The sequence below is a fragment of the Xyrauchen texanus genome, chromosome 4 (genome assembly GCF_025860055.1).
Source record: "Xyrauchen texanus isolate HMW12.3.18 chromosome 4, RBS_HiC_50CHRs, whole genome shotgun sequence".
Classification (NCBI taxonomy): Eukaryota; Metazoa; Chordata; class Actinopteri; order Cypriniformes; family Catostomidae; genus Xyrauchen; species Xyrauchen texanus.
In genome coordinates this window covers 34,543,897-34,562,547 of record NC_068279.1, presented here as the reverse complement: position 1 = coordinate 34,562,547, position 18,651 = coordinate 34,543,897, and the positions used below count along the sequence as shown (strand labels likewise).

At 38.1% G+C, this 18,651-nt stretch overlaps 1 protein-coding gene across 1 annotated transcript in view; it reads right to left on the bottom strand.

The window, feature by feature from the left end:
* Positions 1-2,809: 2,809 nt before the first annotated feature.
* LOC127642962 (ras GTPase-activating protein 1-like) overlaps positions 2,810-18,651 on the bottom strand; it is a 76,344-nt gene continuing 60,502 nt past the window's right edge. The window contains 9 exon segments of the mRNA XM_052125434.1: positions 2,810-3,942; positions 4,310-4,444; positions 4,544-4,621; positions 4,729-4,817; positions 7,854-7,921; positions 8,004-8,090; positions 11,802-11,917; positions 12,799-12,855; positions 12,857-12,942. Of these exon segments, the coding sequence (XP_051981394.1) occupies positions 3,859-3,942; positions 4,310-4,444; positions 4,544-4,621; positions 4,729-4,817; positions 7,854-7,921; positions 8,004-8,090; positions 11,802-11,917; positions 12,799-12,855; positions 12,857-12,942 (800 nt within the window). The 3' untranslated portion in view covers positions 2,810-3,858.

The window sequence follows — 18,651 nt, the reverse complement described above, 5'->3', positions numbered from 1 at the left end:
ATTGTCAAATCAAAAGCATTAATTGAACGATAAATTCACCTTTTGAAGTTTTACAGGATGAAGAGTTAATAATTCAGAAATAAACCCACTGCTAAACATGATCAGGCTGAAATTAAAATATGTAATGTACTTTGATAGTTGATAGTTAATCAGGAAGCCCATAATCTCTTCAGACATGTCTTGAGTAAAGCAACAGAATTCAGTTGAGCTCAAGTTTGTTGGAGTTGTAGGGTAGGTGGATGATCAGGGGAAGTTTATTAAAAGTAGTCACTGTCATGCACCAAGCATTAGGTACCATGACCTTGTAATCTATCATCCAAAATTGAATCTGCCTTACTGATCTGCTCATGTATCACACAAAAACACTGGTTTTCAGATAAAAAGTCAGGATGCAGCATCATCTTGTCATTCAAAGAAGCTCACAAGGTAAGATAGGAATCAGTTGCAATCTGTAGGATCTAAGCCTACATGCACCTGAAAGCGCAGTTGAAAACAGGATGAGGTTGTGAGGTAAAATTGAGTGTAGACTGTTTCTTAAGGCTTGCACCATAAGTGCATCTTGCTTCCCTGATGGTCAAGAGCTACGCAGTGTGGAAGTTCTTCTAGGCTGCTGATATCAGTCTAGTTGAAGTCTGTTAACTGCTGCTTGACCATCATCGACAGAGGTATGGTTCCAAGTCGGACAGTTCACTGTTGATTTTGCAGAAGTCTTCATTAAGGATTTGGGGATTTTCAGTATTTTTCTGCTTGACTTGACTGTTAATCTTTTGGAGTTTCATGATTTGTAGTTTGGGAAGATCCAGGAGATCCATACATTTGATGGTTCATCTGTAAATTCAAGTTTTCCAATCTGTTGAATTCAAGTTTGGCATTATGTTTCCTAAATAGAGTCTGAGTAGAACTTCAACAAATGGTGATTGGAGATCTTAAGTCAATGGTTCACACATCCAGATACAGTCCTTGTCATCTAGGTAGAATGAGTCTTGCTGTCTATGCTCTCAGCCTTTTCTTTCAGAGGACCTGGATAGTGGTGGCTACAGCCATAAAGGTACATTCAGTTCTGCAAAATAAAGAACAATTCAAGGATGGTGACCCTTCTCATTCATATTAATTGTTTAGGGATTGCTAGTGAATCCAAAATATAATTTCAGGATCTTTCAGAAGTATTTTGTTGATCAATGCTATGCATTTGCATCTCATTCGTTACAAACATATTAAAAGAATGTTCCAGGTTTAAAACAAGTTAAGCTCTATTAACAGAAGCTTCGCCACAGACAAATTGGACTAGAAGTAGACTATTATATCACTTTCACTGATTAATCTGTGCCACAAGTTGCTTTTTGGAACTATTGTTTACCTGCAAAAAAATTAATAAATATGCTAATTTGAATTAATATTTCGCTATGTTCCTCTGTGGCCAGCGCTAGACTCAAAAGATAGAACAGCTTGGTTCAGCAGTATATCCATTGTGGGGATCTGAATCTTTCATCATTGACAATATTCATTGATATTTTTATTCTAACTTCAAAGGACATTTTGTAATTTTTATAAGTATTTTAAATTGAAGCGAGGGTATACAAAGAAAAAGAGTGACTATATAGAAACTGAACTTTTTCTAATTATCATTGGGATTTTATTCATTTTGGACTCTTGCAGCCTCTGTGTTTGTGCAAGTCATTGTAAGGAAAAAACTAAAAATTTGAACATTATATAAATCAGCTGATTCATCGGTTATCTACCTTTCCCACCACCTTGGTTATAGTTATGGGCATAATCCACTATCGGTTGACCCCTACATTTTTACAAACAAGCAAAAATGCACTTTCAATTAAAGTTTATGGAGCAAAGCAATACAGAGGGTTTAAAAGCAGGAATTAGCAGCTTGTATTTTTTTTAAAGTGCTTATATGAATTATTCTGTGCAAAATGGTAGTACATTAACACGTCTTTTTTGCTATATTTTGAATCTGTGATTTTTTTAATTTTATCCCAGTGAAATGTCTTGCTCCATAGACTTCCATTGTAAGTACAAGAAAAAAAACAACCTGTGATGTTGAAAGAGCTTTAAAGTGATTGTTATTTTGATAATGTGCCTAATTGTCCTACATGCTATGGGGCAAGCTTGTCCTACTTTAAACTGTTGTAATTCACAGAACCTCTAAACACCTACCTTGTTCTTTTCTGTTGATGTCACTTTCATAAAAAGTACAACAAACTGACAGGAACATTAACACACTAGACGTATATGATCAGTAACTACACAGTTAAAAGCTACAGTGATGCACTAGCTTGCATGATTGGATGTGTGAGAGAAATGGATCACAAAGACAGTCACCTGACGAGAATGGTTTATGGTGCTCTGATGAAAGCTCCTCATGAACACTTTCTTCTGTCCATGTCATCCAGGAAAAGAAAACACGGATATGAAGATGACGATCATATTAGAAAAGGCAGATGATTACTGAAGCAGTAAGTTAGAACTTATTATTTGGTCCTTAGATGCACAATACTCTTGACTGCCACAGGAATTTCATGAGTGGACAGATGACAGAGGGTTTGGATGCATAGTGACAAGAAAATTCTTCAGTATGTTTTTAAAGCTGTGGTTTTTGGAGAACTGTGCATTGGCATTTCATGATGCTTTGAGGATGTAGTGATTGCACTTTTGACGCCACTGGCAGAGGATGCACTTCATGCCAATCAAGGTTGTAAATACTTCAGCTGAGATACGTTTTGTAATGTAAACCTTTTTCTTTAGTGAAAATAGTTTGTGACATTCTTTTATACTCCCTAAAGGCTGTGCAACGGAGTCATTTACAGACCCTTTAATTCTAGGAGTTTCATAATACAGAGACTGCTACCTTACAACAAACTGGGGTTAAATGCCTTGGTCAAAGTTAGTAATAGATCAGGAATCCATTTGGCCATTTAGATGCTTTTATAATATAATCTATTAAAATGTGCTTCATTTGAATAGCAATGTAGACATTCCCCAAAATACCAACAGCTGATTACACAGGCTGATCTGAGACAGACACCAGTCAATACTTTATAAAACATGTTTAATAAGTGCATGCATTCCTGATACAATCTGTTCTATTGTAAATTTCACTGCTGTAAACATCTTTAACGTTTTCTCCTGAGAACATGTCTGGCTTTGAATTTGTCTCAGGGAATACTCAACCAATCAAAAACATTGTACAATATGGAAAACAAATCAAGTTACCTCAATTTATATACTCATGATTCCAGCAAGATAATTTATTTGTTCTGATATAAAATAATCATACTCTCTGAGAATGGTAAAAAAAAACAAATCCAGTCTACAACACAATTCAAACTAAATGGAGCAGGGAAAAGGACAAAGAACACTAGTCTGAACACATTTAGCATATTCATAGCCAAGTACATCAGTAACAAATTACAGTATAAAAAGCATTATAGCTCATTATCCAGTTATAGACAAGAATTGCTGCAGCCTTGTGTCAGTTCACTTTCAGATCAAGCAGACAAAGAGATACACTTTGGCAACTGGTATTTAATAACATGAAATAACAAAGTCCATTAATCTGTGGACTTTGTGGGTCATTAGCTAGACCCGTTTGTTGGATTGATATGTACCCAAGATACTGAGAACAGTCCAACCAGATGATCTGGGAGAATGATTTCAAAAGTCATTGGTATCGGACTTCAGAGTCCAGCCGTTGCAGTTTGCATAGTTCTCATGGCATGGACAAAAGGGTGATGGGAGATGTGGGGAGGGTGGGAGTTGACATGATGATGAGGGTGGAGCATGCAGGGGTCCCATTGGCTACTCCATGGAGGAGACAAACTGACAGACAAAGAGACTGAGGTGGAACTACCTGTTGCTGTTGGACAGGGCGTAGTGCACCTGTTTCTGCTGTAGGAGCTCAGTGATGGCCAGCAGCTTTTTCAACACATGCTGCAGAAAGATGCGGAACAAATGAGAGATGAACTAACCAAATCTTACTAACTCTAAAGTCAAAACCATTTATATCTCTGCATCACCAAATATGATTTTCTGCACAAGTGAATTAACACAGTCGCTGTTTTAAATCATAACCATTTTGCTATGTATATCTTTTAAAATTCAACGTCTCTAAATATCTTAATCTCGTAATTAATCTCGGCTGTATTGAGTTTCTGCCCATGTAGAGCATTCAATTCCACTTACGATACTGTCATATAAGGCAGTGAGCAGCCAGACAGCTCACTGATTTTTAGAACAGAGCTTGTGTGCATTCAATGTACTGTAACATTTCTTAATTTGTATCACTAGGTAAACCTACCTGCTGTGCTCCTCTCTCATTGCTGAGGGTGCGGAGTTCATCAGAATGTGTAGAACAGATCTCATGCAGTGCAGCAAAGTCACGGGACAAATCAGTCCTAAAGTGCTCAATAGATTCTGGGAGATCAGGAACATTCTGGGGAAATGGCACAGAGAAAAGGTTCTAAGAAACCCACTCACTGAGTACATCATCTAAGCCACAGGCTGGTTTAAAATTGGATGTAGGGCAGTTTACCCCCAGCTCATCCAGAAACATGATCATCCTTTGTTTGTTGTTCTTGATGAAAGGATTCACTCCCTCCATGTAGGGCTCCTGCAAACAAAAATGAATCACAATAAATGCATCTCAAAACCACTACTGTTGTATTATTCATAGCAATTTTTGACACCTATATGCATAGCTCATGGAAACAAAAATACCTTGGCACCAAATTCCACCAGGTTGGCCAAATTCTGCACAGACTTGGCCACCAGGGTAAGCGTTCGACCAGCAGTAGATGATGGAGGGTCTGCAAAGAAACACATTTTATAGTCCAACAGTCCATAATATTGCACTAAACTGGCTGTGATGCAAATGTTAATCTTTTGATAAATTTGTTATTTTAATTTAGTCCTTTTTTGCCTGTTTTAGTAAATTATATAAAATGGCAAGCCATTTTAGTAGACGGAACATGTAAATATTTAAGTATAATGTAAAGTATAGCAGACCAAACTGTAACCAAAGAGTTTTTAAAATCTATTAACATTTAGTTATTTAAAAAATATACATATAAACTACTTCGCAGCTTTATAGCATGGAGCACCCCTTAATTAAATGTGACAAATCCTTTGCTTCAACCTGATCTCCCAAAATACTGGACATAAGCTTAAAATTAGTATACTCAAGTATTAAGGGTGCTGTAAGTGTTTTTATTTTTATGGAATGGATCTTCCTGAAAGATACCTCTGAAATAAGTGTCCTGAGATATCTTACTGGTCTCTCTGATGGCACAAACTGTAAAACTGCAAGTCAGTCACATTCTTTGATCAGCCTAGAAGAAGACTTTGATGTGATTTCTGCCAATCAATCATTCTGCACATTCTCATAGTGTAGTAGTAGAAGTGGTATATTCAGGTTTATCCCAGTCATATTCAGATTCATAACGGTTGTCACTTCAGGGTGCTATTTTGCAACTGCTGTGTTTGACAAACGAGAAGATGCTCTTCTGCCCAGTGTTAGACTCCACAGTATCCGTAGAGGACAGGGTTTTGGAAAGAGGGGGTGTGTCTAATTCAAGGAATCAGTCTTGTGGATGTTAAAAATATTGTCAAAAATAGTCATTGACAGTATTTTTTGAAATCCATAAATGTAAAAATGAAAAGAACTGGAAAAAAAAAAAAAAAAATGCATCTCTGACGAATGTAATAATTTTAAAGATACTGTTGAAAATAAAAATCGAATGTCAACTTAATAATTAAGTTATTAATGCACAAATAATTAATGTTTCGAAGACAGAAAACTAGAACATATATAGTTTATTCATACAATCCCAAAATGTACTTCATGCAATATAACCTTTTCTAACATGATAACTGGGTGCTGTTCACTTACAAAGTGATGTTGAGGTCATATGTTTGAACAATTTAAATGTTGATCTTGTAATAGCAATGGTTTCACATATTTATTTATTTTTTTGTCTTTAAATTTAGGCAAAGTGAATTGTATGTGGTTCAGCCTTTAGTAAGTATAGTATACAGTTGAAGTCAGAAGTTTACATACACTAAGGTTAAAGTAATTAAAACTAATTTTTTTTAACCACACAACAGATTTCATATTAGCAATCTATAGTTGTGGCACATGTTTAGGACATTTACTTTGTGCATGACAAGTAATTTTTCCATCAATTGTTTACAGAGAGATTGTTTCACATTAAATTGACTATATCACAATTCCAATGGGTCACACAAAGATAACAGTGCCTTTAAGCAGCTTGGAAAATTCCAGAAAATTATATCAAGCCTTTGGACAATTAGACAATTCGCTTCTAACAGGTGTACTTGTGGATGTATTTTAAGGCCTACCTTCAAACTCAGTGCCTCTTTGCTTGACATCATGGGAAAATCAAAAGAAATCAGCCAAGACCTCAGAAATAACCTCAGAATGTGGTAACTTCAGTCATTTGGAAATTGCTCCCAAGGATGAACCAGACTTGTGGAGGTCTGGTTCATCCTTGGGAGCAATTTCCAAATGACTGAAGTTACCACATTCATCTGTACAAATAATAGTTTGCAAGTATATATATACCATGGGGCCACACAGCCATCATAACACTCAGGAAGGAGACACATTCTGTCTCCTAGAGATGAATGTAATTTGGTGTGAAAAGTGCAAATCAATCCCAGAACAGCAGCAATGGACCTTGTGAAGATGCTGGGGGACACAGGTAGACAAGTATCTATATCCACAGTAAAACTAGTCCTATAGCGACATAACTTGAAAGGCTGCTCAGCAAGGAAGAAACCAATGCTCCAAAACCACCAAAAAAAGCCAGACTAAAGTTTGCAAGTGCAAATGGGGACAAAGATCTTACTTTTTGGAGAAATGTCCTCCGGTCTGATGAAACAAAAATGGAACTTTTCGGCCATAATGACCATAGTTATGTTTGAAGGAAAAAGGATGAGGCTTGCAAGCCGAAGAACACGATCCCAACCATGAAGCATGGGGGTGATTCGCTGCAGGAGGGACTGGTGCACTTCACAAAATAGATGGAATCATAGGGAAGGAAAATTATGTGGATATATTGAAGCAACATCTCAATACATCAGTCATGAAGTTAAAGCTCAGTTGCACCTGTAAATGAGTCTTCCAAATGAACAATGACCCCCAAGCATACCTCCAAAGTTGTGGCAAAACAGCTTAAGGACAAGTCAAGGTATTGGAGTTGCCATCACAAAGACCTGAACTCAATCTCATAGAAAAATTGTGGGAGGAACAACATGTGCTAACAAGGAGGCCTACAAACCTGACTCAGGAAATGTGTGGAAGACTACCCAAAATATTTGACACAAGTTAAACAATTTAAAGGCAATACAACCAAATAATAACAAAGTGCATGTAAACTTCTTACCCATTGGGAATGTGACAAAAAAATCAAATCTGAATTTTTCATTCTCTCTACTCATATTCTGATATTTCACATTCTTAAAATAAAGTAGTGATCCTAACTGACCTAAGACAGGTAATGTTTTCTACAATTAAATGTCAGGAATTGAGAAAAACTTTTAACGTTTAAATGTATTTGGCTAAGGTGTATGTAAACTTCTGACTTTGACTGTAGTAGAATTCTATTCTGAACACAGCCATAGTGTCACATAAAACGAAACCGAATACACAAATACAAAATCCTGTCAACTGTTAGTCACTCATGTTTATACCTTTATTTGGACTGTTAAGTGCTCTTCTTTGTGGCTGAAGCACTTACAGGTGTATAAAGAAATCGCTATCTGAGTAGGTACTTGACCTCTGCATCCGGCAGAGGGAGGTTTTGATGCAGCTGTGCACTTACCAGCAATGATATTGAACATTCTGGGATTGAGAATGGCAGGGCAGATGAGCCTCAGGAAGACAAAACCACTGTAGGATGGACAAAAAATAAATAAAATTAACCACATGTTCTTCTGTAAATGTATGCAAATGCAGCTTGACAATGTGTTACCTCACAACCCTGGTCCTCATTGTATTGTTGGTGGGCCATTTCTGCTGCACTGACTTCTGCAGACAGCCGTAAATGTACCTCAGTGTCCTTAAGAGAGGAGAAAGACAACCATGAAGCTTCAAGGCAAAACTCAACATACAGTAGAACAAAACTATCTGTGTGAACAGTGTAAAACCATATAGACAGGGCTGTATGAACAGTTTGGCAAGCATTTAAATTGTTGTAACTTAAAGAAAGTGTGTAAAGAACTACATGAACAGAGTGGTGTATATACAGTATCTCACAAAAGTGAGTACACCCCTCATATTTTTGTAAATATTTGATTATATCTTTTCATGTGACAACACTGAAGAAATGACACTTTGCTACAATGTAAAGTAGTGAGTGTACAGCCTGTATAACAGTGTAAATTTACTGTCCCCTCAAAATAACTAAACACACATCCGTTAATGTCTAAACCGCTGGAAACAAAAGTGAGTACACCCCTAAGTGAAAATGTCCAAACTGGGCCCAATTAGCCATTTTCCCTCCCTGGTGTCATGTGACTTGTTAGTGTTACAATGTCTCAGGTGTGAATGGGGAGCAGGTGTGTTAAATTTGGTGTCATCGCTCACACTTCCTCAAACTGGTCACTGGAAGTTCAACATGACACCTCATGGCAAAGAACTCTCTGAGGATCTGAAAAAAGAATTGTTGCTCTACATAAAGATGGCCTAGGCTATAAGAAGATTGCCAAGACCCTGACACTGAGCTGCAGCACGGTGGCCAAGACCATACAGCGATTTAACAGGACAGGTTCCATTCAGAACAGGCCTAGCCATGGTTGACAAAAGAAGTTGAGTGCACATGCTCAGCATCATATCCAGAGGTTGTCTTTGGGAAATAGACGTATGAGTGCTGCCAGCATTGCTGCAGAGGTTGAAGGGGTGGGTCAGTGCTCAGACCATACACCACATTAAATTGGTCTGCATGGCTGTCATCCCAGAGGGAAGCCTCTTCTAAAGATGATGCACAAGAAAGCTTGCAAACAGTTTGCTGAAGACAGACTGACTAAGGACATGGATTACTGGAACCATGTCCTGTGGTCTGATGAGACCAAGATAAACTTATTTACTTCAGACGGTGTCAAGCATGTGTGGCGGAAACCAGGTGAGGAGTACAAAGACAAGTGTGTCTTGCCTACAGTCAAGCATGGTGGTGGGAGTGTCATGGTCTGGGGCTGCATGAGTGCTGCCGGCACTGGGCAGCTACAATTCATTGAGGGAACCATGAATGCCAACATGTTTTGTGCCATACTGAAGCGAAGCATGATTCCTTCCCTTCGGAGAATGGGCCGCAGGGCAGTATTCCAGCATGATAACGACCCCAAACACACCTCCAAGACGGCCACTGCCTTGCTAAAGAAGCTGAGGGTGATGGACTGGCCAAGCATGTCTCCAGACCTAAACCCTATTGAGCATCTGTGGGGCATCCTCAAATGAAAGGTGGAGGAGCACAAGGTCTCTAACATCCACCAGCTCTGTGATGTCATCATGGAGGAGTGGAAGAGGATTCCAGTGCCAACCTGTGAAGCTCTGGTGAACTCCATGCCCAAGAGGGTTAAAGCAGTGCTGGAGAATAATGGTGGCCACACAAAATATTGACACTTTAGGCCCAATTTGGACATTTTCACTTAGGGGTGTACTCACTTTTGTTGCCAAAGGTTTAGACATTAATGGCTGTGTGTTGAGTTATTTTGAGGGGACAGCAAATTTACACTGTTATACAAGCTGTACACTCACTACTTTACATTGTAGCAAAGTGTCATTTCTTCAGTGTTGTCACATGAAAAGTTATAATCAAATATTTACAAAAATGTGAGGGGTGTACTCACTTTTGTGAGATACTGTATGAGTATTTCTTAAGTCACGTAACTTGTCAATATTTCTTTTAAGTTCTTCACCATTTTTGGATATTTTTGCCTTTGATAGTTCACTTTAAATGGTCCTGTGAATTTTCGAAAGTACAAGAAAATACAAATTCCATGTAGTCTCTCAATGAGATTATAAAGCTGAATAAATGATAATGATAAAAAAGAAAAAGACAAAATGTAGTTTAAAACAGTTTTAGATGAATTATAGCACATTCTACCCCAGTACTTAAACATTTTCTGTCAACTACCCATATACATGTTGTTGTCCATACCATGGCATACAGCTGTGGCCAAAAGTTTTGGCAGTGACATAAATGTTGTGTTTTGAAAAATTGCTGATTCATTATTTGTAGATTCATTTTTCAAATGTTTCTATGGTATACTGGAAAACAATCATATGTTTGAAAGGCTTTTATTGGCATAAACATTCAATATATGCAAAGAATCAATATTTACAGTGCTGACCCTTGTTCTTCATAACCTCTGCAATTCACTCTGGCATGCTGGATTTCAGCTTCTGGGACAAATTCTGACTGATGGCCATCCATTCTTGCCTTATTAGTGCTCGGAATTGATAAAAATTTGTGGGCTTCTGCTTGTCCACTTGCCTTTTGGGGATTGACCACAGGTTCTCTATGGGATTAAGATCCAGGGAGTTGCCTGGCCACGGATCCAAAATTTCAATGAAATGATCTCCGAGCCACTCGGAGCCTTGTGACATTGTGCTCCATCATGCTGGAAAATGCACGGATCATCACCAAATTGCTCCTGGATCATTGGGAGAAGTTGCTCTAGCAGGACGTTTTGATACTATTCTTTATTCATGGCAGTGTTTTGGGCAGAACTGTGAGAGAGCTCACTCCCTTGGATGAAAAGCAACCCCACACATGGATGGTGTCAGGATGCTTCACTGTTGGCACAACACAGGACTCATGGTCATGTTCACCTTTTCTTCTCTGGACTATCGATTTTCCAGTTGTCCCAAACAGTCGGAAGGGGGCTTCATCAGAGAAAATCTCTTTGAACAAGTCTTCTGCTGTCCAATCCTTGTACTTTCTGCAGAATTTCAGGTCAGTCCTTGATGTTTTTCTTGGACAGAAGTGGCTTCTTTGCTGCCCTTCTTGACACCAGGCCATTGTCCAAAATTCTTCGCCTTACTGTGCATATGCACTAACACCAACCTGCTGCCAATATTGAGCAAGCTCTGCACTGGTGGTGACACGATTCCATAGCTGACTCCTCAGGAGGTGATTGTACTGGCACTTGCTGGACACTCTGGGATGTCCTGAAGCCTTCTTCACTGGAGTTGAACCTCTCTTCTTGAAGTTCTTGATGATCCGGTAAATGGTTCTTTCAGGTGCAATATTCTTTGCAGCAATGTCCTTGCATGTGAGGCCATTTTGATGCAAAGCGATGATGGCTGCAAGTCCTTTCTCTGAGGTAACCATTGCTAACAAGAACACAATGATTGGAAGCACGTCTTCCCTCCTTTTATAGCAATCAGTCTACTCTTATAATCCAATCAGAATGATAGAGTGTTTCACCTGACTCGTTCACACTTTCCCAGGTGCTGCTGATATAATTAGTGAAATGATGATGGTCATTTTGTGCCAGGCTGTGAAATTAGTTTTTGTGATAGTTAATTTTTTTGGCCAGTGAAGCTTTATGCAATTATTTAAAATGCATCTGATCATTGAATAATCTAGAAACAATTTGAATTAACACCACAACAACTGAAGCAGAACAATTTGCGAAACACAATTTATATCACTGAATACTTTTGGCCACGGCTGTAGTATGAACAATCAATATACACAGTAGAGCACCACATCCATAGAGCTTCATTACTGATAAATCAGTATGGGATGGTGAGCTGTTGTGCTTACGGAGGCAAGATCTCAGCAGCCATAAAGATCTTCTCCACCAATTCCGAAAGGATGTTGAGCAGGTGAGATAGGTTCAGATTAACGTCCTCATTCTTCTCCAGTTTAGATGGGTTCAGCTACAGAGGGTGACCAGAGAACACTTCGCATGAGGGTAAAGGATTGAGCTTCTGACTGCTAGTTAGTCAATTCACTAACCAAAATAAAAGACTTCACAAAAGTACTTTTGCACAGGGCTTGGACTTCAGAAAGAACATGCTGCTGCTTTTGGATTAGACACACTGAACACAAAGACAACAGCTGGGTTTCTATTCACATTTTTCAATGTACATTTTTGGATATTGTATAAAATGCTACATGGAAACACTAAGATCTGAATAAAATTTCCAAAATGAGGTGAATAATTATTTTATTCTGTAAGAAGACATGCTCAAACCATGGAGGAGTCAGATCAAAGAAAGATTCGTACGTAACAAGTCATGTTACAGAATAATTCATAATTGGACTAACCAGCAGACCAATATCATTGCATAGCATCTCAAATGTTGCTCTGGTCATTCTGAAATGCTGTAGTCATCAAAATGATTGGCAACTAATACCGGTACCTCATAGGAACTGTCTGGCATGTTCAGGCTTCCAGACATAAGACTCTGCCGCTAATTGCTGGCAAATGCGAAGTTCGTCAGAGCATTCTGTCTGCATGCACTAAACCCAAAGTAATTTATTACATTTAATAAAAGAGCCTTAAAATGGCTTCCCCAATAGCTACAATGTTAATTTCTTAAAAGAACACATGGTCCCTCCAAACGCTGCTTTATTCGCAAACAGTATTCATTGTGATATTCAGATTTTTTGGATGCAAACCTGACCAATGTGAAGAGTCAGGTTTCCATACAAGAAATCCTGAGTCAACGTTTAAAAATCTGAGGTAAAATGGAACGTGACATGTCCAGTAGAAACATTTTGCCAAAAAAAGAAGTTCTCCATGTTATTACATTACCTCACAGGACTGCTTGCTCTCCATGATCTTAAGTATGGTATCTTTGAGGGCGTGATTGAACGAAAGGTGTGGCTGTGGCCTTCATGTACTGTTCCATCAAAGTACTGGCTAGAGTAGTGGCACGGAAGAGAGTTGTGGCTTCATCTGCAATACCAGAACAAACCCAACAGAACTTGATGCCGATGTACTTGCACTTTTAAAAATCCAAGATTATATCAGGTCACAATTTACATTAAGTCTCTTAAAATACTATGCACAAACATTAAAATGCATACAATACAATGTATTAATTGTGTAACTACCCATATTTTCCAGAAATAAAGTCGCACCCAACAATAAATCGCACCTGGTTAAAATCGCGTTGTTGAGAGAAAAGAAAACCACACAGACAGCATTTCAAAATCTACACATTGTATCACAGTGTTATTGTGCTTGTTTTAAATGGGAGAATTTGCTTTAAGTAACCGTATGCAATAGTTTCTCATTTTCTATTTATCTTTCATGATACAAATGCGACAAGTAAGCCACATCTGTTTATAACATCTGTAAATGCACTCTGACACTAGCTTAGCTGGGATATGTGAAAACAAATAAATTTCACTGTATATATGCAAAAAAACTGTGTGTATAATGTGTGACCAAAATAAAGGATTCTATTCTATTCTATTCTAAATCTATGCTGTGCACAAATAAACGGCTTTTAGTCTGTGAGTAAAACAATATGCCTGTTGTATTCTATTCTTTCATTAACGTTAGCGACTGGCTATTTCTCATATATGCAACCCTCTTTGCAATGTATTACTTATCCATTTCACTGACTGAATGTTTTTTACTGCGAGTGTGATATGTCATTTTGTGGGCAGTTGTGTTTGACAGCAGACTAGAGTTTGTTGGAACAATAATCATATATATATATATATTACATAAAGGGAAAGTTCATCCAAAAATGAAAATTCACTCATTATTTACCCTCATGCCACCAAGGAAGTGTATGATGCCTTCCTCCTGCTGAACACAAACAAAGAATTTTAAAAGAATATCTCAGCTCAGTTGATCCATAAAATACAAGTGAATGTGATCAAACCTTTGTAGCTCCACAAATCACAAAGGAAATATAAAAGAAATCCTATGATTCCAGTGGTTCAGTCTATATCTTCAGAGCCGATGTGTTAGGTGTGGGTGACAGAACAATGAACAATATTGAAGCCCTTTTTTACTCTAGATCTCCACTTTCAGATGTGAAAGTGAAAGAGGAGATTTAGAGTAACAAATTAGTTACATTTTGATCTATTTCTCAACCACACCTGATATTGTTTCTGAAGACATTAATTTAACCACTGGAGTCATATGGATTACTTTTGCTTCCTTTATGTGATTTTTGGAGCTACAAAAAGGTCTAGTCACCATTCACTTGCAATGTATGAACCTGAGATACTCTTCTAAAAATCTTAATTTGTGTTCAGCAGAAAGAAAGTCATATACATTTGGGATGAAATGAGGGTGAGTTCTTCAGAGAAATTTCATTTTGGAGTGAAATATCCCTTTAATCTGGTTGCATAAATTACTTTAAAGAAAAACATCCTGAATTGGCAACTTTAAAATCAGTCTACCATTTGTATGACTGCCCTTACAACAATACAGAGTCCACTACAGATTTGCCCCAAACTTGTAGTAAATTCGGCACAGATAATTTTCACATGAAAATGAGCTTTGCAGCAAATTGTCCATTGTTGCCAAAGATTTGCCGGAGGTTCACAACTACAGGTGAAGAGCTGCAAATTTAAAATCAAAAGCTCATTTGCATGTGAAAATTATCTGTGCCGAATTTACTACAAGTTTGGGGCAAGTTTAGATTTTTAGAAGTTTTCATCTGTTTTGATGCACGTGTGTTTGACCAGCCGACAGTCAAGTATGAATTATGTATATAAGTTGCTTCGGACCATAAGTCGCATGGCCTTTCAGATAATTAAAAAAACGTGACTTACATTCAGCAAATACGGTACATCTCCTGTTGTTCTGCACAATTCTCAAGATTCACATGTGCCACTACAGTGTAACTAAAGATGCAATTAAATGCAGGTACTTTAAATGCAAGTGCAATGCAACAACACATCTTAGTATATTAGGGATGGGCATTTTGGTCATTTTGTCTATTAGAGTACTCGTCGAGTACTCCATGCAATCACGTTCATAACTGTACATATAACATGTCTGACATATGTCTATGGTGGCTGCATTGTGTCTTATTGTTCCAGTGTATCATCCGTTCATTATTATAGGCTAATATAAAATAGTATTGTAAGGCAGGGTGCCAATGTGTTTGCATTCAAAGGCAAAGAGCAAATGTATGATCTTTGAGAAAATCACCAAACTAACTTTCTCGCAATTAGCATCTCTTCCTGAGGCACCACACCCCACTGAGCGGAGACTGCAAATTCACACCCTCCCATCATTGTCGCCCTCCCACATCCGTCCCATTCTCTCCTCTCTCCCCCATTCAGCTCAGAATCACCTAAGATCTGTATGTAACAAAAGTATATATCTGATGTATACAAATAATGTAACTAGTGTAACATGTTTGGAATCATTTAAAATGTCTCAGTGCGTCTGGTATAGTGCTCTTATTCCCAGGTTTGTAAACTTAATGACAGCAAAGTTATAAGGTCTTTGCCAAATGCTTTATAATTCTGGAGGTCTATTTCCATCCCTGCTTGTATGTTAATGAAGTATGTCCCCAGGACTTCCAAACCTAACCACTCCCAAAATCCCCTTTGTCCATGGTTTGGGTATTTAAGCAGAGGCGACACATTGCTCAGGGCTCTCTGTAATCAGACGATCCCAAACAGTTTACTGTTTGTAGTTTATTTCAGGTGAATGCAATTCGAATTTCTTATGTTTTGATAAAATGTCTAACTTTGACTTATCAATGTCTAATTGGAATTGATGAATTGATTATGTTACCTGATCAATAAATTGTCAACATTTGATTTTATTCTGACTGACTCTGACATTGTGTTTCCCAAACAGATTAAACGATTCGTATGTTACCGCAAGTCTGCGTCAGATTAGTGACGACTAATATTTGGCATCGATTCAAGTGTACTTGGTTTGCAAAGACAAAAAGGGAATTTCCGTTTAGAACAGCAAAAGCTGCTTGACCAATCTAAATCTGGGTGTCTTACCTCTGTTTTAATTTGATGTTTCTCCAGATAAGTGTACGTGGGAAACCACGCATGGCCAATCCAAAGCTATTATAAGAGAAGTTATGTTGGTCAACTTACATCTGTAATAGTGGCCGTGACCTCTACTGAAGAAAACGTTAAGTTACATTCAAGTGTATGCAATTCCATGGGGGCTATACTGAAGTATCTTTGATTGTGTTAACTTGAACGTGACCGATCTCAGGTATATAGCAATTACCTCTGTTTGATGATCCAATACTGGCCGCTTGTGATCGTGAGACCCGCGGTGTAGAGAAAACACGCGAGGACCTCAAAGCGACATAGTTTCTTAATCTAAACGGGTAAAATATAATTAAAGAGTTAAAGGAATAATCAAACATTCGCTCACTTTTAATGATACTCAGATATCATTAAAAACCTTTTTCATTTATGGAGTCAGATGAAATAATGAGGTAATACATAAGAGAAAACGTATTTCATTTGATATTGTTGTGTTGCGTACAAGAAAGACTGTAACGCGCAGAGACCTTCACCCGTATTATTGGAGACCGTCATTGGACCGATAAACGGGCTTACAGTATGTTACAAAATGTGCAAAAGATTGCATAATCAAAATATAATGCATCATATTTTGTCATTATGTGAAGATTCGCTGCCCAACTCTGAAAGAATGTGCACAACGTGTCCATCTTTCAGGTTATCGTAGTAATCTTAGTAAGTGCGCACCAGTTTGTTTTGTGACTGTCTGAACAGTCTATTTTCAAATAACAGGAGATGCCATAACATTGCGTTTTAATATGCGTGTTAAGTTGAAATTCAGTTTTGAAGATGCTGCATTGTGTTGCATTTAACTGTGCTCTGTCTAGCTGTTTGAAACACTCGCCTGCTGTGTATGTGTGTGTCCAAATGTTCGCTCTTGTGAGGAAAGCTGCATACTCTGTATTGTTGTTGCTGTGATTAATGTTCCATACAACTCGGAGAGTCTGAATTTCCAACATTCAACTGAGGAAAGTGCAACGGAATGACACTTTATATTGGATATCTAACTTGGAAACTTGAGCTGAAATCTTCATTAATTTCATCGAGATGCAGGTGTGTGTTACATCAAAGTTCTTACATTACATGATAATAAAGCGTGTTTAGCAAACATTTTACTGAGACGGGTTCAAAACACAGTTAATTACACTATCTTTGTTTTGATTATTGTAACGATAGCATTGCAGTGTATTATCAGTTTGTTTGCCATGAGAAGTCTGATAGTCATTTGACCCCTCAAAGTCACAACATAATCAATCTCAAAATTAAAAATATGCTCCCACTTTGATAAGTCTGTGTTTAGTTGTCAGGTAATTGTCACTGGATTTTGAATTAATTGAAAAGTCACATCATGCGTGATCACTATCGATTATTTTTATGATCGATCGTTGCTGCCACGTCCATGGTACCAGAGTCCTCTTGCTCATCCCTAATGTTAATAATATGTACATTGTATCAAATGATTCAGTACATAGCAGTTAAAAACAAAAAATATAAAGTGAATCCCAAAATGGGTCCCAAAATTATTAACAATCATTTTCGGCTGTATAGACTCAATTTGGTACACTGATGGTGAATTTATGAACCTATGCTGCCCTACAAAGGTGAAATGCAGAAACTACACCTAACTAACATTTAAACCATCAAATTTTGAATTTGAGCAAAGTTGAGACAAACATTTGTAACAGGACAGAGTTAGATTTCAATTATAAGTCAAATTTGATAAAATCTATAGTTTTATCATGTTTTCTGTTTTGCCTTTGTAGGGCAGTAATAGCAAAGTCTTAAATGTGCAAAATGTAACCATTTTCATGTAATATTTGCACTTTTTTGCCAATGTGTGAATGCTCTATTCAATGTGTGAATAGCCCTTCCCGGACTTCCTAGGTTGCCTTTTAAACCTGTAGACCGAAAGGAGCAAGTCAGTTTTGCAAGGAAAAACCAAAGAATATGATGTTTATGTGTGCTCCCGATAGCCTTGCCTCAGACATTATTAGCTGCTATTCAACAGCGACAACAAACTGCAAAACTAGGTAACGTTATCTTAGAGACTGAATCCAGCAAACGTCTGGCTCCCAGCACAACACAGACTCCTACACAATCTCTGAGTAAGCAAAAAAAACAAAAAAAACAACAACATGTATCTACTGAATCCAGTCTGGCTAAGTGGAATGTGATCGTGGTTGAGTGAAAACTAGAGAGGGCATTTGATTCCTAGAGGGACCTTCATTCGGTTTTGGGGATCAAAACTGACCCTGAATTGGTGTTCTTATTGGACTGGTAAGTTTACATAACTGCAAAGCATGTGAAATATACTGTCAAATATACTGTCACACTGAGCACTGGGGCCCCCCAGGGCTGTGTGCTCAGTCCACTGCTGTTCACTCTGCTGACTCACGACTGTGCAGCAATGCACAGCTCGAATCACATCATCAAGTTCGCCGATGACACGACCGTGGTGGGTCTCATCAGCAAGAACAACGAGTCAGCATACAGAGAGGAGGTGCAGCGGCTGACGAACTGGTGTAGAGCCAACAACCTGTCCCTGAATGTCGACAAAACAAAAGAGATGGTTGTTGACTTTAGGAGAGCACAAGGTGAACACACTCCGCTGAACATCGACGGCTCCTCTGTG